The 27,472-nt window shown below is 63.1% G+C and overlaps 1 protein-coding gene across 3 annotated transcripts in view; it reads right to left on the reverse strand.

Moving 5' to 3' along the window:
- The window catches only part of PRKCZ (protein kinase C zeta), a 92,779-nt gene that overhangs the window by 51,563 nt on the left and 13,744 nt on the right, over positions 1-27,472 (reverse strand). Inside the window, exon 1 of one of the 3 annotated variants that reach the window (XM_032361026.1) lies at positions 22,616-22,940. The exons of 1 other annotated variant lie outside the window; for it this stretch is intronic. Coding sequence is in view for 1 of the 2 variants with exons in the window: in XM_032361025.1 (XP_032216916.1) it covers positions 21,894-21,903 (10 nt within the window). In the remaining variant the exon portion in view is untranslated. Of the gene's footprint in view, positions 1-21,893; positions 22,005-22,615; positions 22,941-27,472 lie in introns of those variants that run through there. One more of the 3 variants, XM_032361025.1, reaches the window with a different exon arrangement.

Here is a 27,472-nt window from a genome sequence, read left to right on the forward strand (position 1 = left end):
ACGCGTCCTGGGGCCTGTTTCAGTGGGCGAGGGACGCCCAGAGGACCCCAACGGCTGCAAAAGGGCAGCACAGAACAGGGAAAGGGGCTTGTGGTGCAGGCGCCCGGCGCCGGACCCTCACACCGGCCGCTCCTGCCAGCCGGGACAGGCAGGCACTCCTACCACCCTGGGCTTACGAGAGGGGTAAACCGAGGCACCAGGAACCTGAGTCCTTTGCTCTGGGCCCCACAGCCGGTGGCCAAGAAGCCAAGTGCAGCTGCCTCTGGCGGCAACAGCTCGAACAAGTGAATGGGGAAAAAAAGAAAAGAACAGGAAAGAAGGACAAGCTGAAAAGATGACACGTCATCGGGGCCTCCCCGCTGAAGGGGACACCTGGGGCTTCAGGACAAGGTCAAAGGAAAGGCAGAGGCTCGGCCCCTGCGTGGGGAGCCAGGGTCCCGCGAGGAGGAGTGAGGAGGGGGGCGCCTCAGCCAGAGGACGTGGCCCGAGTGCGCTTTAGATTCTTAAATTCTGTTAGAGATTCCAAACAGCTTCAGTAATTAAACACACAAAAGGGACCTGTTTCTCCTAGAAATTAAGCCTTTTGAAAGGCTTTAACAACTTACGGGGGCGGGGGGGGGCAGCCCTGCGTTGCCAAAACGAAAATCCGACCAGGGTTGGGGGCTGCGATTCCCATACTGCTCGAGGGACCCCGGTGTTGGACAGAAGGTCCCCCAGCCCTCAAGGGGCCAGACCGGGCCCAGAGCAGCCCCTCGGCCCCTCATCAAGAATCGCTTCAAAATCTCTGTACAAAACGAAGTTAACTATTTCTCCTCACACTGCTTATTTCAAAAGCCAGACGTAAGAAGAAAGGCAAACTCAGCAGAGCCCCTGGCCTCCAGGAGACCGGCTGGCACCACGCGCGGAGCCTCCCATGTTCCCCCGGAAAGCGTGCTGTAAAGACCACATGTCAATGATGACAAAATAAAAGTGTGATCCTTTACTTCATGCACATTCTAGCAAGACCCAAAACTCCCTCCAAATGAGACTCCCCACCACAGGGGCCTCGGCAGATCCCACTCCCCCTCGGTGGGGAGGGCCGTCATGGCCCTCAACAGCCACCGGCCAGTGTGGCCGTGTGCGGCACGGAGCTGGTGTGTCTGTGCCCCTGTGCCGGTCACCCCAGAGTGAGAAACTGAGGCGAGGAAAGGTCACACACACCTGCTGGCCAGTGAGCGACAGAGGAAAGGCCCGGAGCGAAGCTGTCCACAGCACCCCATCGACCAGGCCCCTTGCCTCTTGGGTGCAGCCCCAGTTTCTCTTGGGGCAAGTGGAGGCCGTGGGGGCACGAGAAGCAGTTAAGTGGGAGCGAGCCCTCCACACGCACGCTGGGCAGAACACAGGGCCAAGCTGAGGGCAGATGACCAGCGTGTGTTCCTCCCTCAGCCCCCGCTTTCACCCCAAGCGGCTGTCCAGGCTCCTGGGCCGGTCAACACAGAGCCCCCTCCAAAGCGGAGGGGAGGCGCCTGCAAACTGCCCATGAGCTCCCCACCCCGGCGTCTGGACGAGGCTGGCCTCCGAGAGGGTGGGGTGTGGTACCGAGATCCAGAGGCAGAGCCCCGGGAGAAAGCCCGGACCTCGAAGACCAGAAGGAGGGGTGGCCACTCGGGGTGACCGGGGGGCAGGGACAGAGGAGAGGACCCGGCTGGCAGCCGGTGACGGCCCAGGTGAGCAGGGGGACAAGGCGAGACACACCAGCACCAAAGTGGCTGCTTCCGCGGAATCCTCGCTACCGAGATGCCTGTCCCCCCTGGGCGCACGCTTTTCCACGTGGCACGTTTAGAAATAATTTTAGCAAAGCCACCTTCAGCACCGCAAAATGAAATCGAACCGAGGGAAGAGGCACCGCAGGTCACAGGAGGAGAGAGAGGGTCGGCCTGTGGGAGGAGGGCGCCTCCCCGTCCGCCTCTGGGCCGGGGTGTGTAGAGGGAGAGTCCTGCAGAGAGAGGACCCTGGGGACAGTTAAATTCAACAGTGACGGGAGTGGGGCTCGGAGAAGACGGAGGACCTTGCGGTTTCCAAGCCGGCGCGGTCACCCCGGGACGGGCTCGCGGCTACCACGTGCTCGGCAGTGAGCGAGCTTTGTCTCTTCCCACAAAAGGCGTCCGGATCTCCCTTTCGTTACTTTGAAAACATATTTCAAGGCTTTTCTGCTCCTTGCAAGTCTGTTTTCGCTCGACAGGGACCACGGGCCACGGGCGTTCAGTCCCATCAGAGCAGGAAGCGGGTCACACCCACATTTCAGGTTTGTTGGATTAACTCCTTAGAGGGTCATGAAACGCACCCCTGTGGACGGCCAGGGACCCTGTGGAGCCCCCTCCCGCCTCTCAAGGGGGCTCTGCCCAGCGGGTTCTCCTACCAGGGCCTTTGCACGTGCCGGGCCCCCCCACCTGACGGAGCCCCCAGCCGCTCCTTCCACGGGGCGTCACGCCCGACGCGGGCTTTGGCGGGCTGTCGCGGGTGTGGGGCCCCCCACCCGCCCCGTGTTTTTGTGTCGGCACCACCACCGCGGCCACGGACACCCACTGTAACTTCGAATTTCGAATGATCTGTTTCTGCGTGTTTGCTGGTTCACGAGGGGCATGAGGAGCGCACCCTCCCGGTGGGTGCTTTCCCAGCCCAGGCTCTACGCCGCACCCACCCGGCCCGGGCACGTGGGGACCCCGTCAACCCGCAGGAAACGTGCCAGAGAAGGAACTCCTGAATGAACGGGGACACGCCTGGAGGAAGGGGCCTGCCGGAATGCCGTGCTGAGGGTAACCCGGAGCGGGAGAAAAGGGCCCCCTTTCTCGCGACCTTGTACTGCACGTTACTCCGATTTCCTAACTTCCTAGCCCAGCAGCTCAGGAGAAGGGCATCCCTGCCGGGGCCGTGGGCCAGAGAGGTTTCTGGTCACACAGAGTGTGGCTCCAGGAGCAGATTCCTGACGGAACCCAAACCACAAGGGCACGAAGACGGTCGTGTTACTAGGGTGAAAGCACTCAGAGCCCGGTCATCCGGTCCGGAAGTGCCAGCACGGAGGCTGGCTGGTAGGTTCTCGGAGGCTGGCGGGCACGGCCACGGTGGTCCACCACCAGCCCGAGCACTGCTTCTCCTGCTTGGATAGAGCAGAGCTGAGAAGCCCCACCGGGCAGGAGACCCACCAGAGGCTTCGAGGGCAGGAGCTCGTCTTGAGGCTGAACTCCGAGCCTCTCTCCGCTACAGCTCGCTCGTCCTCTCAGGCAGGTCGGGAAGCAGCACAGCTCCCGACGTCCCGGCCGCCGCCCCAGGAGCCAAGACGCCCGCCTGGGTGCACTCGGAGACGCCCCAGCACCGGCCCCCACCCCTGCGCACAGGGGAGGCTCCAGGGGCTGCTCTGCTCAGAGCCAGGGTCACAGCCCGTGCTGATGTAGCACACGTCCCGTTCACACCTCCCCACGGGGGTTTTTCTCTGACTGAAGCCTCGCAAGTTTGGAGAAACGGTCCGAAGGCCGGCCCAGCCCGGGGTGGCGGCCCAGTGAGAGGCTGCCCGCTGAACACCCCGGCATCCCCAAGGCCAGCCAGGGAGGACTTCGGTCCTCTCCCCAGGGACCCCTGCCACACCTCCCACATCTTCCAACAGCCCAGCTGTTTAGTCCCACAGTGAGGCCAGAGAACGTTTCGTGTCCCCAGGTCCCTCGGTCACGCCGGGACGTGAGACAACACAGCCCCTCCTGGGCAGCCACGTGCCCGACACACACGTTCACACACAGGCTGCCGATGCGCCTCCCCGATCCTGAGAAGCAGGAAGCTCAGCCCCTCCCTGGAGGAACGGGAGCCCCGGTGAGCACCAGCCCCTCCCGGGTGAGGGACCGCGGCCCGTGTCACGTGTCAGCCGGCTCCGCCACCTCTCCCCAGCGCGTGACGACCTTGCCCCCAGCCGCCTCATCACTGGAGCGCCAGGACGGTCCCGGTCCACACTGGAGCCTGGCCGCTCAGGGCATCGAGCCCTCTCCAAACGGTCAGAGACGGCTTAGGGCCCAGGAGGAGCACCAGATGTCAGGGCAGAGCGGACCTCGGCAGAAGCGGGGGAGGAGGAAGCAGACCCGCTTTCTCCCCTGGAGGGAAGCCAGAATCCCGACAGCAGGAGGCAAAGCCCCCGTGGCGGCGGCCTGGAGCCAGTTCTCCTGGTAGGTCAGCAGCACCCAACGGACATCCTGGGGCTCCCTGGCTGGGCCTTAGGCCACCCCTCCCCACCACGCCGCTGACACCGCTGAAGCTGGCGGTGCCGAGCCTCCCCGGTGCGTCTGTCAGGACGGGGCTGAGGGACAAGCACGGGTGTGACCCTCTCTGGGGTGACAACTGACACAAACCAGTCCTGCGCACACAGTAGCCGATCGACCCTCCCGAACACAGCAAAACGCAACCCAAGTGTAAGTAGCGGCTTCGGGTGAAGGCTCCCTGCGCCACCAGCGGGCAGGCCCGTCCGCGTCCGCTCCCAGGCGCGAGGGTGGGGGCGTGTGAGACGGAGTGTGCGTGCGTGTGCGACCGCGCGTGGTGTGTGAGTGTGCGCGGGAGCGTGCAGGGACAACGCAGGCTGAGGTCACCCCAGGCTGCTCCCACTGCGCTTCCCGAGTCCCTGCTACGGGGAAAGCCAGGGCTCGATGACGGTTCGGGGCTTTGGCAACACGACCCTCTGCGGGGGAGACGCTCCGACCCACGACCCGGACGCGGGGCCTCGGGCAAAACCGCTCGCTCCGACCCTCAGGAACACCGGAGCTGCCCTGTGCTCCCTCGGGAGGGCCCTCGGGGCCTTCACGGAAGGCATTACGGACGCGGACAGATGGGCCACCACGTGTGGCCCCCACAGAAGACGAGCTTGGCGCCAAGTGCGTTTCCACATCCCTGCACTTAACGCGCTCAAAACCCACATGACCTTTGTGTCCACATCTGCCGTCCGAGCACTGGGACCCAGGGAAGACAGCCACGGGCCAAGGTCACGGGGCAGGAAGGGGGCCCGGCAGACGCTGCGAGCAGAGGCTCCCGGCGGTCAGGCCTCCGGACACGGGACACAGCCCGCGGCACTGTTCGAACACCCAGTGACCGGACATCTGCGGGAGCCTCTGGGGCACACACGGAAACCCCCCGCCTCCGACAGAGGGAGAAGCCATGGGTGGCGTCTCCACGACCGCCCCGAAGCCCACAGCGGGGGAGGTGCCGGCGGGCTGTGCCCCGCAGTCCGGCTCAGGGCCAGCCGGGGCGCTCCGTCTGCGTGACCCCAAACGCCCCCCTTGGAGCCAGGGCCTGGGCAGGCCACGTGGCCTGGAAGACCGACACGCACTGGCCAGGCACTGCTGACCGTGTGGGCGCCGGCAGAAGCAGGAGCCGGCCGGCCCTGGTGGGCCCCACAGGACCCGTGGGTCCGGGCAGTGGACGCCGCCTCCAGCACGACCGCGGGCAGCGGGCACCAGGAGGCGCGTGCTAAAGGGGAGGCACAAACCACTGCCCTCCTTACACACTCGGGAGCAGCTTGGAAACCGGCCGCTCCTGGGAGTTCCTCCTGTGGTGGTCTCACTCCCATTCCACCGCACGTGCGGGCCCTCCTCCCGCACTGGTGTGCGGCTTTCATCAGCACCATGTCCTCCCCCTGGGAGCACTCAGCCTGCCACTGTAGCCACCAAACCACAGAAGGATCGTCCACGCCCAGAGAACGAACAACACGGCCCCAGGGCTCCGCCAGACAGCAAAGGATGCCTACAGGTCCGCCAAGTGCTGACGTTCAGCCGTCACAGCCGGACCTTCACAGAACCAAAAAGCACAGGGACGTCAAGCAGACAATGTCACACACTGTGCAAAGCCAGAGCCGCGGGGCCCACGGCAAGGCCCCGGGAACAGCGTGGCCAGGGGCCAGGCCTCAGCCTGCAATGCACGGGTGACGTGCACGGGCCCCGGGTGACCAACACACCCAGCAGCCTGGGGCCGTGGCGCAGGAGCTCCTGCCCACCGGGCAACTGCAGTCTGCGGCGGACGAGCCACATCCACATCCCGGCTCAGGTGGGGGCACGGGGACAGCACATGAATGGGCGGGGAGCACGGGCGAATCGCGACAGAGCTTTCCATAAGGTAGAGCAAGGGAGACCAATGTGGGACGGCAGCACGAGTTAATTCAAGGCCAAGAGCAGCGGGCGGAGGGTGGGGGCTGCTGGGGCAGGAAGGGAGGCCCCAGCAGAAGCCCCGGGAAAGCCGCCATCGGAGACGGCCGTGGTAACCACGCGTCCCCACGGGGCCAGCGCTGGCATGGCGCGTGCGTGCTGCTTTCACGCAGGGGGAGACGGCACAGGAGGCCACGGGCCCCAGGCCCATGCAGCCCACTGTGCAGGCAGGCAGAGATGGGGTCCGCAGAGGGGCTGCTCCCGTGACAGGAGGTGATGGCAAAGGAGGAGCACCCCACGGCGGCCTGGGACCGAGCGCTCCGGAGCACCAGCGGGTTCCCGTGGGAGGAAGACCCTCCAGACAAGGCTGACGGGGCGGGGGTGCAGGGGCATCCAGAAAGAGACACGATCCCTAAACTCAACATGGAAGATCAACACGGGGGCCAGGGCAGCCCCACACCCCAAGCCCCTCTAACTGCTGCTCTCACACAGGCCAACACACGGGGGTCCCCGCACGGAGCAGGCTGGGGTCCCACCCCCACAGGCAGTCTGACCTGCCCAGGGACCCAAAGGACCCAGGGGCTGCTGGGCTCCAAGTGAGGGGCAGCAAAGAGCACCCGGGGAGGCCAGGAGGCAGCCGAGTCGGCCCATCCACCTGTCTAGACTGCCCGGACCTGTCCATGCACATCCACACCGTCCACATCCACACCTGTCGCCCCAGCACCCGGGTCCATCCACGCACGTCCACGCCCGTCACGCTGGGGCGGACGCCAGGAGTGCCCATGCCCCGGCCGCAGCCTCTCTCTCGGCGGGATCCCCCGGCAGGCGCTGCGTTTGCTCTGCACTGCGCCTCTGTCACAATAACCCATCGTGGTTTCTGTGCCAGCCCGGGTCTCAGGGGCCAGCTTGTAACTGGAGCAGCCGGGCAGGGCCTGGGCCGTGGGGCCCGGAAGTGAGCGTGGCAGACGGCCCCCGCTCCCAGGAGGGAGGCAGGTGTGTCAGAAGCACAGGTCTGCGGTCTGTTGGTTCAAGATATGAGGTCTGTTTAATGCCTCGGCTGGGACTGAAATCTAGTCCCTCCAACCCCAAATCCCTCGCACCCCCCCACCCCTGTGTGAGCACCCTGAAAACCAGGGCCTCCATTTCCCCAGATGAACCATCTTTTAATGCTAAAAAATAATTAAATGTAAAAGCTCCCTTTGTACAAAAGCAGACCAGCTAAAATGCAAGAATAAATCACGCTTGTTGAGTCTGCCTCTAAGAGCACCGATGTGAAGGAGCTGTATGTGAAAACAAACCCACAGAGCTTCCGGTCCCGCGACCCCACGCTTTCTTTAGAAGCCAAAGCAAGGACAACGAAGGTGGCTTTCCTTTAGCCGGGACCCTCGGCCTACCGGGGCCCAGCACTTGCCGCTACTGAGGGTGAGGGCCGAGCGGGGATGGCCGGTCACTCAGTGCACAGACCATTCGGCGCTCTGCTCCCGCCTGGGGTGTCCAGGGCACCCCCAGTGTGCAGGACACCCTGAGGCGGGACCCCTGCGGTCTCTCCCTTCTCCGTGCTGAACTGGGTCTTCCCTTGTGTGGAATCATCCCACAGAGCACTGGGACTGTCCCCACTGCCCGCCCACGGCAGGGCCAGAGTCCGGCGCTGGCTGCTCTAACGTGTCCTGTTCTCCCGGGACTCGTCTCACGCAGGAGAGCGTGCTGGGGGGGGGGGCTGCGCTGACTAAGCCCACGGGGAGGACACAGACCCAGTGACGAGCGAGCGGGGCAGCTGGACGGGCCAGAGCCCGCAGGCGAGCTAGCACCCAGGAGGGAGAGAGGAAGGGCCTGCCCGCTCCCTGCGCCCCTGCGAGCCGGCGTCAACCCGCCACCGCTCGCAGGACCCTCCTCACACGACAGTTTCTGCTCTGCACAAGCTTTCTTCCTCCGAGGACACGGCAGACGTGGCTCGTCCGTCCTCCGCCCGGGAACACAGTGCCCTCAGTGTCCTGCTTCCTCCGTGTGGGAATCGGGGGGCTCCGGCAGGAAAGGCAGAGACCAACACGCCCGGGGCACAGTCTGTCCTTCAAACCCAACCAGGACAACCAGCCCACACGAGCAAAACACCTGATTCAAAGCGTGCAGAAGGACTCGAACAGACGTTTCTCCAAAGATACACACGTGGCCAAAAAGCACACGGAAAGATGCTCAACAGCCCCAATCAGCAGGGAAACGGCAAACCAAACCCACAGGGAGCCGGCGGCTCACCCCATCACGGCGGCTGCCACGGAAAGAGCACAGGGGCGCCTCGGGGGCTCGGCCGGCGAAGCGTCTGCGTGCAGCTCCGGTCAGGATCCCAGGCTCCCAGAGTCGAGCCCCACATCGGGCTCCCTGCTCGGCTGGGGGCCTGCTCCCCCCCCCACCGCCTGCCTCTCTGCCTGCTTGTCATCTCTGTCTGTCAAATAAATAAATAAAATCTTAAAAAAAAACTACAAAAAAAAAAAGAACAGGAATGTACTTTAACTACCGAACCATACACTTAAAAAACAATTAAAATGGTTATGTTTTATATTATGTGCATTTTACCACAATTCAATAAAACCCAAACCAACAAACCAAGCTACAGTGTGGGCTATACAGTTCTCTGAACTTTTATTAAAATATATCATAACCTGCACATTTGGCAGTTGTTTCTTTTTAAAGAGTTTATTTATTTGACAGACAGAGATCACAAGCAGGCAGAGAGGCAGGCAGGGTCCAGGAGGAAACAGGCTCTCTACTGAGCAGGGACCCTGGGACAGGGCTTGATCCCAGGACCCCGGAACCACGACCTGAGCTGAAGGCAGAGGCTTAACCCATTGAGCCCCCCAGGCACCCCTACATTTGGCAGTTTCTGAAAATGATATTCACAATGTGTACTCAGTAATTCCTTAAATCATAACATCAAGAAAATTGAGATCCTACAAATTGAAATTAATATGGTTAAAATATTTTAGGGAAAAAAGTCCAAACACAAAGAAACTGAGTGTCATAAGCAAAAATGAAAAGCCCTCCCTGTCCCACGGCCCCCAAGCAGATCACCGGCGTCCTGGGCTGCGAGGCCGTCCCAGGGAGGCTTTCTCTCGGGCACTTCCCCTGAGGCTGGCCACACCGGGCGCCACAGACAGAACCACAGGGGAGAACAGGGGCAGGAAATGGAACGAACACCCAAAGCTTCGTTTCCACGGGTGCAAGGGGCCTGCCAGAGAAGCACGGTGTGGCAAGTCCTTTCTTCCTGGTGCTGCCAACATGTCCACCTCCGGTCACCACTGGCCCTCTTGAGACACTGGGCAAAGATGCCAGAGCCGTGAGGGCTCCCAAGCAGCTGAGCCGCACGTGTGACCCCAGGCCGCTCGGTCTCCCACCGCCTGACCCAGAGAGCAGAGGGGACATTCTTCCCGGGCAGCAGGAGCACCAACGCAGCCCACCCCGGACCAGACCCAGGATGTGGAGACCTTTGGGAAGACCCCCAGTGGGAAGGGGGGAGTTGAGTCGTCCTGGGCGGCCGTCACTGAAAGATGTCTATGGAGGACACACCCTTGCAGATGCCACACGGGGCGGGGGTGGGGTGAGCCCTCATGCAGGGGCGGCCTTTGAGCCAAGACTGGAGGCAGGACATGGAGGGAAAGGTGGGGGGGATGGGGTGGAAATGGGGAAGGCAGGAAGACAGGGGATGGAGAGGCATGCCACCCCCTGGCATGAGCTGTCTGGGCAGAGGGAGGTAGGGCTGAGGCAGTAAGGGGACCCTGCTGGCCAGAAAGAAGTAGGGGCCAGAGGAGGGGCCAAGGGGGTAGGGGCCAGCAGGACTCCTGTCTCCAGGCTCCTTCAGCCGGCAGAGGTGGGTCACCCAGGCGAGGGAGGCGGAGTGGGGACCAGGTAGATGCTAAGTGACCTTCCCAAGGCCGGGGGGGTGGCGGGGGGACAGGGGAGCAGCAGCACCCGAGGCTGAACTGGCCCGCGTCTCCGCAGAGCCCCTCCTCGCTGCCCAGGGCCGGCAGAGAAAGCCGCTATTCAGGACCGCCCTGCTCCGGCCGGAACAAAGGCCGCCTTCACACCGCGTGTCCGGGCAGCCAACGCGCGCCAGTCACCGGGAGCCTGCCCTGCACGCCTGTCCCGGGGCCCCACCTCGAGGCTGGAGGGCACCGTGGCCGGGCCACGGCGGGCTGGGACTCCGTGCCCTGTTCCTAAGAGTCAGCTGTGTGTCCCGAGGAGACCGCCGGCGGCAGCAAACCCTTCCCCCTTCCCGAAACGCCGACCGCAGGAACGCACCCGTGCGTTCCTACGGTCTTCACATAACGAATCTTCGTGATGACACGACACACACATTGCCCAGGCACCGTGCTCTATCCTTGGGGTCACACAGCACCGAAATTTCCCAGACAACTGATGGAGACCCACGTAAGCCCAGCCCAAACGAGGGGACCGCGCAAACCCCGCAAACGCCCGGGGCCCACGACCTCGCCCGCAGGCGCCAATGCCTGGCCCTCGGAGTGCGGGGCCCCTTCCAGCCGACCGCAGGGGTACCGGGGCCGCACCCTGCGAGCCGCCTCGCTCCAAACCCACGGTCTTTCCCCGTTTCTCGCCGAGCTGCTCTGCACGACAAGGACGAGCCCCAGGGCCCGTCGCACGACCACACACGGCCGCCACCTCCGAGCCGCACCCCGCAGCGTCGGAGTGACCGGGAGCCGGAGCCCGGCCGACACCGAGTGCTGGGGCCGCTCAGGCACCGCTGCTGGACGGCGACACGGCGCAGCCCCTCTGGGGGGCGTGTGGGGGTCGCTCACAAGACTGAAGTCCCCGTTCCCGTGCGGGCCGGCACCAGGCCTGCGCTCTCGGCTCTTACCCGAAGGACTGAAACCTTCCGTCTGCCCAGGAACCTGCCCACAGGCGTTCAGAGCCGAGACCCGCCCGAGCCTGGGAGCAGCTGCGAGCCTGCGGCAGGGGACGCGGCAGGGGACGTGGCAGGGGACGGGGCTCACGCTGACGGCAGGTGTCACCGAGCGCCACACGGTGACGAGCCAACAGGCCACAAAAGACGTGCACGCATGTCGCCGACTGAGAGAAGCCGGTCTGAAGGCCACACACCGTGTGACTCCAGCTACGCCACGTGCTGGAAGAAGCACGGAGACAGTACAACGAGGCCGCGTTCCAGGGCAGGAGGGACGAGCTGCTGGAGCACGGCGGGTGTCCGGGGCAGTGAAGCCACGAGGACGGACGCACACTCGTCTAGACCCACACGCTGCACGACACCGAGCGTGACCCCAGCGTCAGCCCCGCGCTCCGGCCGGTGACGGTCGACCGTCACCGATGCCCCCTCCGCGGGGCACAGAGAACGGGCAGGCCACACCCTCCTCTCGCCTGCGCTGCGAACACAACTCGCTCTAAAACAACAAAGAATGAATTGAAAGAATCATTCAGAAAAGGTTAAGTGGTAAATCTTGTATCACGTGATTTCTTTTAAAGCCGCAATTACCAGAGAAGGAGCCCGAGGGGGTGATGGTCGAGGGCTTCGCACGTGCAGGGCTTCTTCTCCGCCGAGACGCTCTGCACGACCAACGACACACCTGCTTCCCAGTCTTGAAGCAGAAGTCGTTATTCTGAATACAAATTTAACTAATAATTATAAGGACACCAGGGGTGGCTCAGTCGGTTGAGTGTCTGTCTTTGGCTCAGGTCACGGTCCCGGGGTCCTGGCATGGAGTCCCACATTGGGCTCCCTGCTCGGCGGGGAGCCTGCTTCTCCCTCTGCGCTCTCTCTCATTTCCTCTCAAATAAATAAATAAAATCTTTTTAAAAATGAGAGTTAATAATAATAAAGAACCACGTGCCTTAGAACACGTAAGAATGCCTGTGTTGGTGGCCACTTCAGCGCGGCGAGCTGTGTTTTGTACGTTTCCACAAAAATACCGAACTGGGTCCTAAGGGGCACACACCTCTGAGACGTTACATCGCGCACGCAGAGAACACAAAGTTCACGGGACGTGTCCCGCGGGGGAGGGCAGCATCGCCATCCCAAAATGTGTTTCAGACCAGTCCCGCACGCGAAAACCTGGAATGGCCTCAAGTCTTACTGATCTCACATGACAGAGCAGACAGGTTCTCCCCAGATTTCGAAACAATCCCCGAAATTTATGTGACGTTACCAGTAAGAATCACGAGACTGAAAAGAAAGGGTTTTGCAAGTGGCCAGAAAGTAAAATTTTGTCAGCTGCGGCACAGGGACACGGAGGCCTTCGCGTTGAGGTTTCTCTACAGAAAACACCACGGACCTGCCCCGTGAGGCCACCGCCAGGGTTCACAGTCTGAAAATCCAGGTGAGGAAGGGGAGAGGCACGTCAAGCCGATGTTCACCGAGGAGCGTAATTCTGGCTATTTTTCTGGATTTTGTGGGGCCCAAGATATTCATTGGTTTTTAAAAATTGGTCATTTCTTTTGATCTCTATTCTCGTCCTAAATACATACACATCCTCCTGTTATCAGAAACACGGACGGTGCACGGCGCGGAGAAGCATGTATGCACACGGAGACCCCCTTCGCAGCAAGAGTCGCTAACACGCACGCGCTCCCGGGTTCACGAGGAGATGTGCGGGTCGGTGAGACGACCCAGTGAGACCGCGCCACCTCCCCGCGCACTTGTAAGTCTGAATCAGGCTGACGTGTTGCACGGCCTGGAGTAAGACAAACCAGGATGGGGAAACGGCTGGGGAGAAGGGACAGGCTTCCCTCCGGCACAAGGCCCGCCGATGCTGGCGAAGGGCTCCCGGGCCCCCCGGCGTGGCGACAGGAATGCCCGAGTCCAGCAAAGCTGCTGGGGGACGCCGAAAACCCCTGCAGGACGCTCCGTGCTGAGGCAGGATTACCAGGGCCACGGCTCAGAGCAGGTGTCTTCAAGTAAAAAGAATTTTCAAGAAATTTCAATAAACAATGCATGGTTTGGTCACCGGGGAGGCTGCAGGCACCGTGGCCAAGAGCGTGGTTCGGGCTCTGCTGCCGGCGGGCTGTGGGGCCACAGGAAGACCAAGAGGGCCTCTCCTCGGAGCCCCGGGTCTGAAGGTCTGGGAACACATCTGCACCCCAACTCCAACACCCGGGATTCTGTGGGAGGGTCACTGGCCTCAGCCAGACCCCAGATGTTGGCTAACTATGCCACGAACCCCCCAAAATCACAGGGACTGTGAGAACGCAGTACAACCCCAGGTCCTTGTCTTCCCTTTAAGTAAGTAGGCAAAAATACCAAAAACACCACCGATCAATTTTTGTTAGAACTAAACACCATCCAAGGAAGTGCAATTTAACGACACAAAATGAAGGGCTGGCTGGTGGGTCCTACAGCCGACCCAGGCTTCCCCTGCCCACACCCCCAGGCCCTCCGAGTGGCTCCTGTGACCACCCACCACTCCTACGGGTCCGTTCCTGCCCTCTGCCACGCAGCTCCCCATGGCACTGCCGTGCCCACTAAGCTGGTTCAGGGAGCCGGGAGAACCCCAGAGCACACGACTCCCTCCCTCATCCCTGCCCCAGCCAAGCCTTACAGGACAGGGTGGGGAGCACCGGTCACAGGCTCAGGTCTGTCCCTGTGGGGTGCCAACCGCACACCCGTGACACGCCCCCCGTCTAGCACCTGGGCCCACGTCTGACCTCTCCTGGGTGATGATGGCGTGTGGCCAAGCAGACCCAGCTCTGGGGGACCCGAGTGGTGGGACACCCAGGACGGTGGGCCCTGAACGTCCTTGGCCCCCGTTCCCCACCTACGTGCCCAGCGCGGGCAGCGGGCAACAGGCCGGCCAGCCACACGCCACATGGGGGCGGAGGCAGTTGGCTGAGCCCGGGGAGCCCAGGGTCCCCCGGGGGAAAGCCCTGCCTCTAAGCTGCCCCACTGTGAGAGTCTCTGCCCCTTCTCTCTGCACACGGTGGAGGGGGCTTCCCAGCGCATCTCCAGGGGGTTCGCGTGACTCGGTGACATTCTGAGGCAACCAACGTGTGATGCCACAAAGTCTGTCCCAACCTAAAACCTGTGGGATTCAGGCCACAGGGTTCAGAGCCCATGTGGCAACGGACGTGTCAGAAACAACTACTTGTTGAGTTTTAGAGAAATACTGTAGAACACACACGTGTGTCTGAAAAGGCCATTCGCACACTCAAGCCTTCCGAGAGCTACGGTCTCCTCGTACGCCGCACCCGCACACGCCTCGCCGCCTGGGCCGAGGCCGACGGCCCCGCAGCAGACACCCCGAGGTCCATAGCAGCGCGGTCGCCTTCGCACTCGAGTATTTTTTATTTTTGGAAAGGGGTCACCTTTATTAAAGTTAACTCTTTCATTAACGACACTTGCCTTAAGTCTCAAACACAGTCCGCGCCGAGGACAACCACGGAAGGTTTGAGGTGCTCGGGAGACCCGACGGCGGCCGGCGGGATGGCGGGAGGCTGGGGAGGCGGGAATGGGGCTGGCGGAGCTGGAGGCCTCCAAGAAGCCTGGGGCTGTGTCTCCCTCGTAGCTACACGCCCTCCCGCCTGCCGCGGGGTCCCGACTGGGACCCAGATGCAGCGACACGGGAAGAAGGTACCACTACGTGACAGCTTTAAACGTCACTTCATCTCCAGACCTGGTAAGACACAGGAGGAGATGACACTATGAGCGGCCGGGGGCCGAGCCCCAGGCGCCGCACATGGGCCCCCACCTGCCGCTGTCAGGGTCCGCCGCTCCGGAGGCCGCCCGTCACTCGGCTCCCCTGCTGCGAACCGCGATGCGCGCCACGCTGAAGGGGACAGCCTGGAGCCCATCAGAAAAGTGTCCTTCCCAGAGCTGCCGTGACCCGCTGAGCGGGACCTGGGTCCGCGTCACCTTCGGGCCCTCCTCCGCCGCCTGCAGAAGCCGCTCTCTGGGGACACCTGCAGGGGCGTCCCCCACCCGGTGCCCACAGTCACATCGTGGCGGCCGCGTGCCATCGGAGGTGGGGGCGTCCCCAGGAAGGAAACCCGCAGCCCTGACGCACCGGTTCCGCCGCTCGCACCCCAGGATCGAAGCGATCAGACAACTCCGCTCTCCTCACCGGCCAAGAGACGCGCAGCACCGCAGACGGTCAGATGGGCGCTTGGAAGACGAGTGACCCCGCCCTCCCAAGGGGCCGCTCGGGCAGCCGCCGGCCCCCACCCTGCACACGTACGCCCCAGGACGCGCAGCACGGGGTCCCTTCCCCAGACACGGCCCAGAGCGGAACGAGGCAGCCAGGACAGACGGAGCGGGGGGAGCCACCGTCAGGCCTGCAGAAGTAAGCGGAACCACTTCCTGCGCTCACACCTGCCCGGCCGGCAGCGTGGAAAGACGCCCGGGCACCTTCCTGCCGCAGCCGTGCGGGGAGACATGGGAAGTTCAGTCGGGACCAGGACGGCCTCCACGGAGCCTGCGTCCACGTCGCCGTTTCCCAGAAGCACAGCGTGCGCGAGAGGCGAACAGGGTTACAAAGCGGAGGACGGCCCCATCGGAAGCGGCCCTGGCGTGGGACTGAGCTTCCGGGAAGGCTCATCAGGGCACTGCCTTTGTCCCACGCGTCAGACCAAGTGTCCCACAGAGCTGCAGGGGTGACACGACGCGTGGAAGAGCCGATGTCCAGGGCCGGGTGGCTGCGCCACGTTTCTGGGCCCGTGGCTCCATGCCCTGCTCCTCCTCTAGCCTGGCTGGGAGGGAGGCCAGAGACCCCCTGCCTTGCCTTCCCCTGCAGGGGCTCCAGGCCCACCCTCCCAGCCACTCCCCTGCCAGCCTGGGTCTGGCCGTCATCACGGCCGGGGCCAACCAGCAGTGGCCGAAGCTTCGTCCACGTAAGGAACCGAAGTAGGAGCGGAAGTAGGAGGTCGCCGTCCACGAGCGCGTCCCCGTGAATGCTGGGGGTGTGGAGTCAAAGCTCCCGTGGGGACCGCCAGACGCCCCCCAAAGCGCAGGAGCGTGCATCCCTCCCCTCGCGTGTGGGCTGTGTGGTGACGTCCTTCCAGAGCGGGCAGTGGTGTCTGTGGCAGACACATCCCAGCCGGGCAGCCAAGGTCACGCCCCAGTGACAGGCCCTGTTGGGAGCAGGGACCAGGGACTGGATGGAATGAGCGCGCGCAGCCCTGGGGTCTCGTCCCCGAAACCCACAGCCCAGGCCGACCGTGAGAAAAACACCAGAGCAGCTCACACTGAGGGACGTTCTACAGAAAACCAGGCCGGCCCCTCCTCAAAGCCACCATGGTCACCACAACCAGGACTGTCTGACACTGTCACAGCACAGAGGGGCCCAAGGCAAGGGGGCAACTGAATGTCTGTCGTGTGGGGTCCTGGGACAGAACGAGGACGTTGGGGAACACTGAGGAAATCTGAATCAAGAGTGGACATCACCTAATGGTGACGTGCTGGTCCGGTCAGGGTCTGCTGACCCCTACCACAGGCGTTCGTAACGGGGACCGTGGCGCTCGGGGCCATCTTCTCAGTTTCTCCGAAAACCCAAAACTGCTCTAAAGAATGAAGTCTACACACACGCACACACACACATTCACCCGTGCGGCCAAGGCACCTGTGAGCCCACCCAGCTCCATAGTCGCAAACACACTCGGGGAGCCAGGGCTTGAGAGCCAGCCTGTGCACGAGTCACCACGGGTCATCAAAGGAAAGTGAGTCACCGCCCCTCCTGTGAGACTTGGCCCTCGGCCCCGGGTCCCACGGTGATTCAGGGCGCCCGGGGCGTGCTGATTCACCACATCCACACATGCCCACGCCTACCGGTGGAGACCTTAGTGCTACTTCTCCCGCGTAATTTAGCCTCGGGAAGGTGTCATCTAGACGGTGTCCAGATCAACAGAGCAGCAAGAACCCAGTTATTAAACCAGACCCCTCCCAAGAACAAAGCCAGAGGGAGAAAAACACCAGCAAGAAGGGAAGCGCAGGAGGGGGCAGCGCCACGTTGGAACCGAGGAAGCAGGTGGCCCTGGGGTCAGCGGGGGACTGGGCAGAACGGAACCCTAAAAGACCCATGAGTCGGAGGCTCCATGCCCCAGGAAGTGGGGTGCCCATGGTGTGGGCTCCCAACCTCTAAAGGGAGAGGCCCCATCCTCACCCAACACAGCCGGTAGAAGGCAGGCCCGGCCTGGGGGATGGTGGCAGTCCCCTCGCCCGGAGCTGAGACGCCTCAGCCCCTCCCCGGACAGGATTACCACACAGCCGCGTCCACCAGCTCTACAGTGCCCCGTGTGCCGACGCAGGCAGATGACCAAAGGTCACCCAGGGGCTGTGGAAATCCTCCCAGCCCAAAACAAACTGAGAAAACAACTTCAGTGGAAACAGAGCTGTGACAAGGACCAAAGGAAACATCAAGAGGAGACTTTACCACTCAACAGCGCGACCCCATCTCCTTGCCTGTCTATTGCCGCTCCGAGTCCCGACGGTGCCGCACCAACTCAGCCCTCACAGTGATGGGGGGCCGCGCCCACGGTCACACCCCACTTACCACAGTCTGAACCACAGGGTGGACAGGGCTGTGCCTGAGGTCACATGGCCAGCAAGTGGCAGAGTGGGGACCCTGCACTGCGGTGAAGAACACGGACTCGGGCCCTGCCTGCAGGGGTGAGCCCAGCTCCACAGTGCATGCCTGTGACCGGGAGAACCTCGGGACCCTTCTGTGCCTCAGGTCCACTTTCACCACAGGAAAGAGACAGCAGCAGCACATCCCTCACTGAGCACCGTGAGGACGACACCAGCTCGCACGTGGGGGCCTCGGATCGTCCAGTGCCGGAGAACTCACACAGTTACATTATATCATGGGTCCGTTACCATAATTAACAACCTCAAAGTAACGGGGCAATCCCCCACCTCCCAACAAGAGCAAGTGACTGTTTTAAAAAGGAACCTTCAGGGCACAAGAAGGAGCTCTCAGAACGAAAAACGAAGGACAAGACAACAAACTTAATAGTTTAGCCATGAAAAACAGAAAGTATCTCCTAGAAACTAAAACAAACAGAAGTGGGAAACCGACAAAATTGAAGGGCCAGTCTGGGAGTCCCAGCAAATGACCCACGGCAGCTCTAGGAGAAGGTGACAGAAGGAAGGAGATCTTCAAAGAAATAAATGAAAGTATCCCATGCCCGAATGCCCCCAGTTCCTGCACCACAGCCTCCCAGCATGAGAGACAAGAAAGGCCACATCAAGACACAGCATAATGAGACTTGACAACAATAAAGACGCATGCGCACGCACACACACACACACACACACACACACGGGTGAAAAGATCCCGAACACTTTCAGGAGAAAATAAAACACACACAAAAGTAAAAATGGCCCCTGACTTCTTAGTCAGACTGGAAGCTGGAAAACGCTTGGGGAAAACTGTTTCCAGTATGGATTCTATACCTAGCTAAACTATCGTGAAACTCCGCTAAAGTCCCTTTCAGACTAGATCTCAAACAATCTACCTCCAGGGCCCCCTTTCTCAGGAAGGTCTGGGAGGATGTCTGAACCAGAGATTAGGCCAAGTAACGGGGTGGAGGAGCCAGGGATGAAGGAAGCAGGCAGAGAAGAGGGGCAGGGGATCCCCAGGGTGACGGCAAAAGGAGGGCCCAGGACACACTGTGCTGAGGCACCAGGAGGGATGTGGCCCAGGCTACCCTCCTGGAAAGATTATGCGTAAATCTGAGACAAGACTTCCAGAAAGCACAAAGACCGGGGGGGCAGTGGGGAGCAAGGCAATTATTATCTCCCCAAAAACTAAAAGTTGTACAAGAAAAAAAAAATGTAACGTTAGTAATTTTCAAATACCTTTGCAAATCCTATAATGTAAATACTCAGTGATCAAACAGTAAGTGGTGACCTGACACCATTTTGTGGGCGGAGACAGAGAGCTGACCCGATCCAGAGACAGAGGGGAACGGGTAACACCCCAGACAGAAAACTCTGGAAACAGCAGCATGAGTGTGTTATTTAGGAATCCGGAAATAGATGACAAGAACGCGCTCAGACTGAAGGGAGCCCCCAGGAGGGGGGAGGGAAGGGCAGGGACACCCGTTCTCTCTCTCTAAACCACGTGGGGCTATTCAATACCTTCAAATACAAAGATGTCACACCCAAAATCAACTCCAACATCTGAAAACAACATACAGCGCAACCTTCACACACAAGCACTTAGCAGTAACTACATGGCTTCCTGACCAAGACAGGGCACGCTCAGCCTCTCTGTGCTCGACGCGACTCTGTTCAGCTCCTCCCACAATCCCATCTCACTGATGAGTAAGCAGAGGCACGGCACGGGGCTGGCCGGGGCTGAGCCAACAGGCAGTTCAAGCCGGCACTGACCTCCCACTTCCCACACACACACGGCAAGTCTCCATCTTGTCACAAGTCAAACCTTTTTATTTATTTATTTTTAAAAGATTTTATTTATTTATATGACTGACAGAGATCACAAGTAGGCAGAGAGGCAGGCAGAGAGAGAGGGGAAGCAGGCTCCCTGCCGAGCAGAGAGCCCAATGCAGGGCTCTGGGCTCGATCCCAGGACCCTGAGACCACAACCCGAGCCAAAGGCAGAGGCATTAACCCACTGAGCCCCCCACGTGCCCCAAGTCAAACCTTTTTAAATTTCCCATAGAAGAAGCTTAAAAAAGAAGCAAAGTTAAAACAAAAAACAAAAAACCTGACACATTCAAACCACCAAACCGAGCCATAAAACACATGCTTGGGGTTCCCTCCGTCCACTGACACTGGGGGCACAGTGTCCTGTCCCTGCGGAAAACACACACACCAACATGGCGCAGGGTCAGCCCACACAGCGTCCGGCTGGGCCTATAGCACCTTTGAGACAACCTCCGGCAGAGGATCTGTTAGCTCTCAGCATGGCTCTCCCGCCTTGCCTGGTTTCGAACCTTGCTGGGGCAGGGGACGGCAGACCTGCCCTCAGCTGCCCGGGGTGGAGGGGCGTCTGGAGGCCTCAGAGACAGAATGGTAAAAGAGACGGGTCACAGAGGAGGTGCCCTACTCTACATCTTTAGGAAAACCCTAAAACCAAGCTGCTATTCCAAGTACACCTGTGGGGTCTCTGCGGGGCTGTCTCCTGTGCCATAACTTTACCACCAAAAGCAATCTGAACATCGGACAAGCCGTCGGTTTCGACAGTTAACTTTGGAAAAAGCTCTTCTGCCCCTCTCATTAAGCACCACACACTCACAGTGCGCCTGCTTCATGCCAGGGCCCTGGGCTGGAAGCCGGGGGCCTATGAGGACTCGCAAAGCCCAGATAACTCTTACGGAGTGGTGGCCGTGGGGGCAGTGGCCCTAAGTGCCATTCACCCCATGAGAGCAAAGGAAACAGCACAAGCAAAGGCCCAGTGGCAGCAGGGATTCAGCAAGACAGGCCGGACCCACCCCGACCTCAGACCCTGAACTCTTCTTTAAGGCAGGGGGGCACAGAAGGTCACATTCTCTGAATGCCAATAGCAAAGACACATCAAACCAGGGGTGGAGGTTTACCCTCCACGGGCCTGGCCTGGCTCTGGACAGCAGCCTGCAGAGCTGCCCCCCTTAGCCCAGCATAGGCTCCCGCTCAGCGCAGCCCCGAAACGGCTCCCGGTCCAACGAGGAAACAGCTGGTGCCTCATCTCTGCATCCTCGGGAGCCTGACCACAGGCACCTGCTGACCTGAGCCTCGACCCAATGCGTGGACCTCCATGGGCTCCCCTCTGCAACATCTCGTGGTCAGCACCCCTGCTCCCACACGAGACACGCCCTCGCCACTCCCCAAACGCCAGCGGGAACGAGACAGATGTGGGGGGGCTTCGGGACCAGGGAGGCACCACCGAACCACAGACAAGCCGGGTCCCCACCAGGCTGACACCGACAGACGGGGCTGAGGGCTGCGTCCACAGGCAGAGGAACCGTCCAAGGCTCACAGCTGCTCTGAGAGACCAACCGGGGGTGACGTGTGGAAGGTCAGCAGGACCTCAGAGGGGGGCAAACAGCACATACAACTCCTTACATAACCGTCAGCGGCTCTGAACTTTGAGGCACGTTGTTGACGGCTGACGCGCCAAGACAGGGAGCAGGGGAGACCCCACGCGGGTCTGACCAGGACATAGACGTGGGCGACACAAGCCACAGCCCCTGACAGCAGCAACACATGGGGGGCTCTTGGGGACAGGCGCTCCCCCAACCCGGCCCCACTCCTGGCTCTGACGGGACCCTGCCAAGGCCCCGCGGCCCAGGGGCCACCTGCTCTGGCCCGCTCCGGGTCCCCCAGCCATGCACGGGCAGCGCGTGACCACACGGAAGGAAAGAGGCCAAGATGTCCCAGACATCCCAAGAAACTATGACACAGCTAATTTCTCCTCGTTGGCGAGCACACACGTGAGCCAGCACCCCTGCTCCCACGCACCCAGCAACACACCCTGGGTTCCATAATTCAAGGATCCAAAACTAATGAGATCCCCCCGCGACCCGGGCTGGCGGCACCGAGTGGCCGACGGTCCCTCCTGCTCCTGGGGGAGGGGCGGGCTCGCTCAGCAGCCTCCCTGTCACCCCAGCACTGTCCACACAAGGGGCCATCCGCCCCGGCAGCCCGTCCACCCAGGCCATCGGCTCCCCGCCAGCCCAAGGGTGCCTGCTGTGGTTGTTTTTTCACAAAAAACACCTTGCAAGATGGACGTCAGAAAACACCCACATCCCCACAACCCCCCCAGCCACCACGCAGCCCCCAGGCGCATCTGGGTCTACCTCCGACCATCTCAGAACAGAACACCGGACGGGGACGGCGGCACCACGCTCATCACCGACGCCCGAGGACCCTGCTGGAGCGAGCCGGGCACGTCAACACCGGCCGTGCCACCCAGACTCCGACACGACGCTGTCGTCAACGCGGACACGGGGCCAGGACGGGCAGCGGCACGCAGAGCAGGAGCTCGGCACAAGGAAGCAGGTGCCGGCCGCGGCCGCCAGCCCCGCGGCCCCCTGGCTTGCAGCAATGCAGGCTGAGCTGGGAGCAAGGCACACGCACGTTCACGCGGGCCACGGCAGACCCCATAGCCAGCCCATACCCGCACGCGCCACGGCCACACTACCCTCCTCCGGGGCCCCCACGCCAGGCGGCCGGCCCCACATGAGCCCGAGCGTCCCGGGGCTGCCCAGCCGGCTGACAGGCCTCGCTGCCCGGGGGCGCGTCTCCTTCCGGCTCCCCCGCACCACCCGCACGGCAGGGCGCGCTCCTCTGGGGCCTGTTTTGCTAAAAATCTGTCCCCTCTCCCCACTCTGCCCCCCACCCCCCTCCGCGGCTCAGAGCCCCGCGGCCACAGCCCTGCCCCGGGCCTGGAGCATCGTGCGGCCCCAAGGCTGCGGGGCCAGGCCGCCGTCCCGACCCCAGCCTCCTCCGGGCAGCATCAACACCGCGCGCTCGGCCTGCAGCGCCGGGAGGAAGGGCAGGGGCGCCGCGCGGCACTCACCGGGCTTTCTTCTCCCGCCGGCTCGGCACAGGCAGTTTTTATGCTCTACGGAGCGGTGGGCGTGAGGGGGGGCATCTTCCTTCCCTTCCCCGCGCCGACGCTGCCCTGCGCTCCCGCGGACCCACAATGGGCAGGGTGCGCTCCCGGCGAGCAGCAGATATTTAAAGGCAGGCTGGCCGGCCGGCCCCCGCCTCTCACATCCCTGCCTCCTCGTGTCTCCTGGCCGGGTGGTACCCAGCTCCCCTGGGAAGCCGGAGCCAGCAGCTGAGGCACCAGCTAAAACACGGCCTGGATGCCCAGGAGCTGACGTCACATGAAAACAAGCATCTCTGCAGGACGGTCCTGGAAGGCGGCGCGGGGCAGCGGCCCAAGGGAGGGAGGCTCAGCCTGAGAGCGCTGCGGGGCCAGAGCCCGGATGGCCGGGCCCCCCCACCACCCCCCAGTCAGGCCCCCGGGTGGGGTGCGGGGAAGCACCTGGGCGTGAGGGACCTCCGGCCGTGTCCACAGAGGCCCAGAAAGCGCCCACACAAATGCTCACGGGCTCCAAGGCCTGGGTGCTGTGGCCGGGGAGGGAAGGGAGGACGGAGGCCACGGTCCCGGCCGTTGCGGCTAGACGGGAGGCCAACCCCAATTCCCTCCAATTCCGTAAAATTCCCAGGAGAAGGACGGAGCCCGTCCAGCCTCCCTGGAGTTGCCAGACCAACACTGACCCTACATGGTCCGAGGGGCTTGGGAGGTCAGGACAAACCTCTCCCTGACCCTCCTCCGGCAGACACACAGGGTGGTCAGCACCCCGCGGGCCGGGAGCAGCCTCCTGGCTTGAACCACCCCGCCCATCCCTTATCGGCAGGCGCCAGGCTCCCGCATCTGTGCTCACTGCTGTGCAGGCACGGACTTGGGGCCAAAGCTCTGGGTTCGAACTCCTGCGCCTTCAGGTGATGGAGCTGGGGCCCGAGGTCGCTGTGGAGCTCCAGCTGCCTGGCCAGTCCGTGTGCGGGCATCGCATCTGCCATGTGTCTCATGAACACAACACTCAGAGGCGCCACTGGAGGCCAGGGGCCCCCGTCTGCCCCTGGAAGGGAGGGCTGGTGAACAGCAGGGCTCTGGGCTCGGAGCCCCATGCCGGGAATAGCTCATGGTTTCTCGAGGTGCGGAAATCACACAGAACACAACCTCCACAGATTTCGGGGCCCGTAAATAAAGTTCATTGTGCCTCATTTGTTTGGCTTGAGCTGCTGCAACACGAACCACACATATACTACCGGGGCGTTTCCAGAAAGCCTGCAGACCCTAAGACGGCAAAGTCGTAGGATAACAGACCAAGCACATCTACAGGGGCCCCGCAGGAAATGCACACGTCTCCCGATCCACTGTCAGGCCTCATCCACAACCAGCTTCGCGCCACCGCCCTCCTCCCGACAAGCACCGGCCCCTCCAACCTAGACCAAAACACCCGGTTCCAAAGAACCCCAGAAAACCCGGGCTCCACTGGCAATTGCTAATTTTAATGGAAGCCTATTTTCGGTGGATAGCTAGCTTCTCCAGTTTGTTGCAAGTAATTTGAGACAAAGCTGAGTGAAACTGGATTTTTAATAAAACAACAGACATCTGTACCAACTCCGGGGACAGGCGTATTTCAGAAGTATTCCGAGGTGACTGGCCCACCCGGGGCCTGGAGGACACTCCCAAGGGCTTTGGCCCCTGAGTCCCTGCCCCAGCAACTGGTCAGCGGAGAGCAGCCCACACACCCCGGGGCTCGGCTTACCACCCCCCTGCAAATGGTGACGCAGGGGCTTGAACACACCTGAGCAGCCTGGGCTGCAGTGAGGGGCCCTTACTGAGGCTCAGACGTGCCCGAAGCCCTTGGAGACTCGGGGACACTCACACAGCCAGGCCCACACTATCCCAGACACAGACTCACATTCCAGAGGGATCAAAGACCAAAATGCAAGAAACTAAATTCTCCTACCCTTTGGTGTAGCCAGAGAGGAAAATATTAACAGATTTGAACATGGAAAACCCAAACGTTAACGTTTCCGTGTGACGAGAGGCATGAAAAGGGACATGAGGAAAGAGGTCTGGGAGGAGCGTCTGCAGCGCGCACCGAGGCCGCAGAGCCAGGCCGGCGGCAGGACCGGCGTGGAGGAGGGTCTGGGAGGAGCGTCTGCAGCGCGCACCGAGGCCGCAGAGCCAGGCCGGCGACAGGACCGGCGTGGAGGAGGGTCTGGGAGGAGCGTCTGCAGCGCGCACCGAGGCCGCAGAGCCAGGCCGGCGGCAGGACCGGCGTGGAGGAGGGTCTGGGAGGAGCGTCTGCAGCGCGCACCGAAGCCGCAGAGCCAGGCCGGCGGCAGGACCGGCGTGGAGGAGGGTCTGGGAGGAGCGTCTGCAGCGCGCACCGAAGCCGCAGAGCCAGGCCGGCGGCAGGACCGGCGTGGAGGAGGGTCTGGGAGGAGCGTCTGCAGCGCGCACCGAAGCCGCAGAGCCAGGCCGGCGACAGGACCGGCGTGGAGGAGGGTCTGGGAGGAGCGTCTGCAGCGCGCACCGAAGCCGCAGAGCCAGGCCGGCGACAGGACCGGCGTGGAGGAGGGTCTGGGAGGAGCGTCTGCAGCGCGCACCGAGGCCGCAGAGCCAGGCCGGCGACAGGACCGGCGTGGAGGAGGGTCTGGGAGGAGCGTCTGCAGCGCGCACCGAAGCCGCAGAGCCAGGCCGGCGGCAGGACCGGCGTGGAGGAGGGTCTGGGAGGAGCGTCTGCAGCGCGCACCGAGGCCGCAGAGCCAGGCCGGCGGCAGGACCGGCGTGGAGGAGGGTCTGGGAGGAGCGTCTGCAGCGCGCACCGAGGCCGCAGAGCCAGGCCGGCGGCAGGACCGGCGTGGAGGAGGGTCTGGGAGGAGCGTCTGCAGCGCGCACCGAAGCCGCAGAGCCAGGCCGGCGGCAGGACCGGCGTGGAGGAGGGTCTGGGAGGAGCGTCTGCAGCGCGCACCGAAGCCGCAGAGCCAGGCCGGCGGCAGGACCGGCGGGGAGGAGGGTCTGGGAGGAGCGTCTGCAGCGCGCACCGAAGCCGCAGAGCCAGGCCGGCGACAGGACCGGCGTGGAGGAGGGTCTGGGAGGAGCGTCTGCAGCGCGCACCGAAGCCGCAGAGCCAGGCCGGCGGCAGGACCGGCGTGGAGGAGGGTCTGGGAGGAGCGTCTGCAGCGCGCACCGAGGCCACAGAGCCAGGCCGGCGGCAGGACCGGCGTGGAGGAGGGTCTGGGAGGAGCGTCTGCAGCGCGCACCGAAGCCGCAGAGCCAGGCCGGCGGCAGGACCGGCGTGGAGGAGGGTCTGGGAGGAGCGTCTGCAGCGCGCACCGACGCCGCAGAGCCAGGCCGGCGACAGGACCGGCGTGGAGGAGGGTCTGGGAGGAGCGTCTGCAGCGCGCACCGAAGCCGCAGAGCCAGGCCGGCGGCAGGACCGGCGTGGAGGAGGGTCTGGGAGGAGCGTCTGCAGCGCGCACCGAAGCCGCAGAGCCAGGCCGGCGACAGGACCGGCGTGGAGGAGGGTCTGGGAGGAGCGTCTGCAGCGCGCACCGAAGCCGCAGAGCCAGGCCGGCGACAGGACCGGCGTGGAGGAGGGTCTGGGAGGAGCGTCTGCAGCGCGCACCGAAGCCGCAGAGCCAGGCCGGCGACAGGACCGGCGTGGAGGAGGGTCTGGGAGGAGCGTCTGCAGCGCGCACCGAAGCCGCAGAGCCAGGCCGGCGACAGGACCGGCGTGGAGGAGGGTCTGGGAGGAGCGTCTGCAGCGCGCACCGAGGCCGCAGAGCCAGGCCGGCGGCAGGACCGGCGTGGAGGAGGGTCTGGGAGGAGCGTCTGCAGCGCGCACCGAAGCCGCAGAGCCAGGCCGGCGGCAGGACCGGCGTGGAGGAGGGTCTGGGAGGAGCGTCTGCAGCGCGCACCGAGGCCGCAGAGCCAGGCCGGCGGCAGGACCGGCGTGGAGGAGGGTCTGGGAGGAGCGTCTGCAGCGCGCACCGAGGCCACAGAGCCAGGCCGGCGGCAGGACCGGCGTGGAGGAGGGTCTGGGAGGAGCGTCTGCAGCGCGCACCGAAGCCGCAGAGCCAGGCCGGCGGCAGGACCGGCGTGGAGGAGGGTCTGGGAGGAGCGTCTGCAGCGCGCACCGAAGCCGCAGAGCCAGGCCGGCGGCAGGACCGGCGTGGCGGAGGGTCTGGGAGGAGCGTCTGCAGCGCGCACCGAAGCCGCAGAGCCAGGCCGGCGGCAGGACCGGCGTGGAGGAGGGTCTGGGAGGAGCGTCTGCAGCGCGCACCGAAGCCGCAGAGCCAGGCCGGCGACAGGACCGGCGTGGAGGAGGGTCTGGGAGGAGCGTCTGCAGCGCGCACCGAAGCCGCAGAGCCAGGCCGGCGACAGGACCGGCGTGGAGGAGGGTCTGGGAGGAGCGTCTGCAGCGCGCACCGAAGCCGCAGAGCCAGGCCGGCGACAGGACCGGCGTGGAGGAGGGTCTGGGAGGAGCGTCTGCAGCGCGCACCGAAGCCGCAGAGCCAGGCCGGCGGCAGGACCGGCGTGGCTGCCCACGGACGTGCCCACGGGGGAGAAACACAGCGAGTGAGGCCCGGGGCCCCGGTGGTCTTGAGGGGACCCATGAGGCCACAAGGCCCTCCTGTGCTGCCGTCCAGGGGCCGCCTGGGGCAGTCTGTGCAGAGCCAGCAGGCGTCCCCCCTCAGACGCCGGAGCTGCCACGTTACTCCTGCACCTCCAAAGCCACCCAGAGCCACCGCGGGCCCCTCCGAGCCCACCGTCCCCACAGAGCCTGCACCCACCAATCTGCCAGGATTCTCGATTCCCTATCATGCCACATCCGTGTCCTGGAAC

Source organism: Mustela erminea, chromosome 10 (genome assembly GCF_009829155.1).
Source record: "Mustela erminea isolate mMusErm1 chromosome 10, mMusErm1.Pri, whole genome shotgun sequence".
NCBI lineage: Eukaryota > Metazoa > Chordata > Mammalia > Carnivora > Mustelidae > Mustela > Mustela erminea.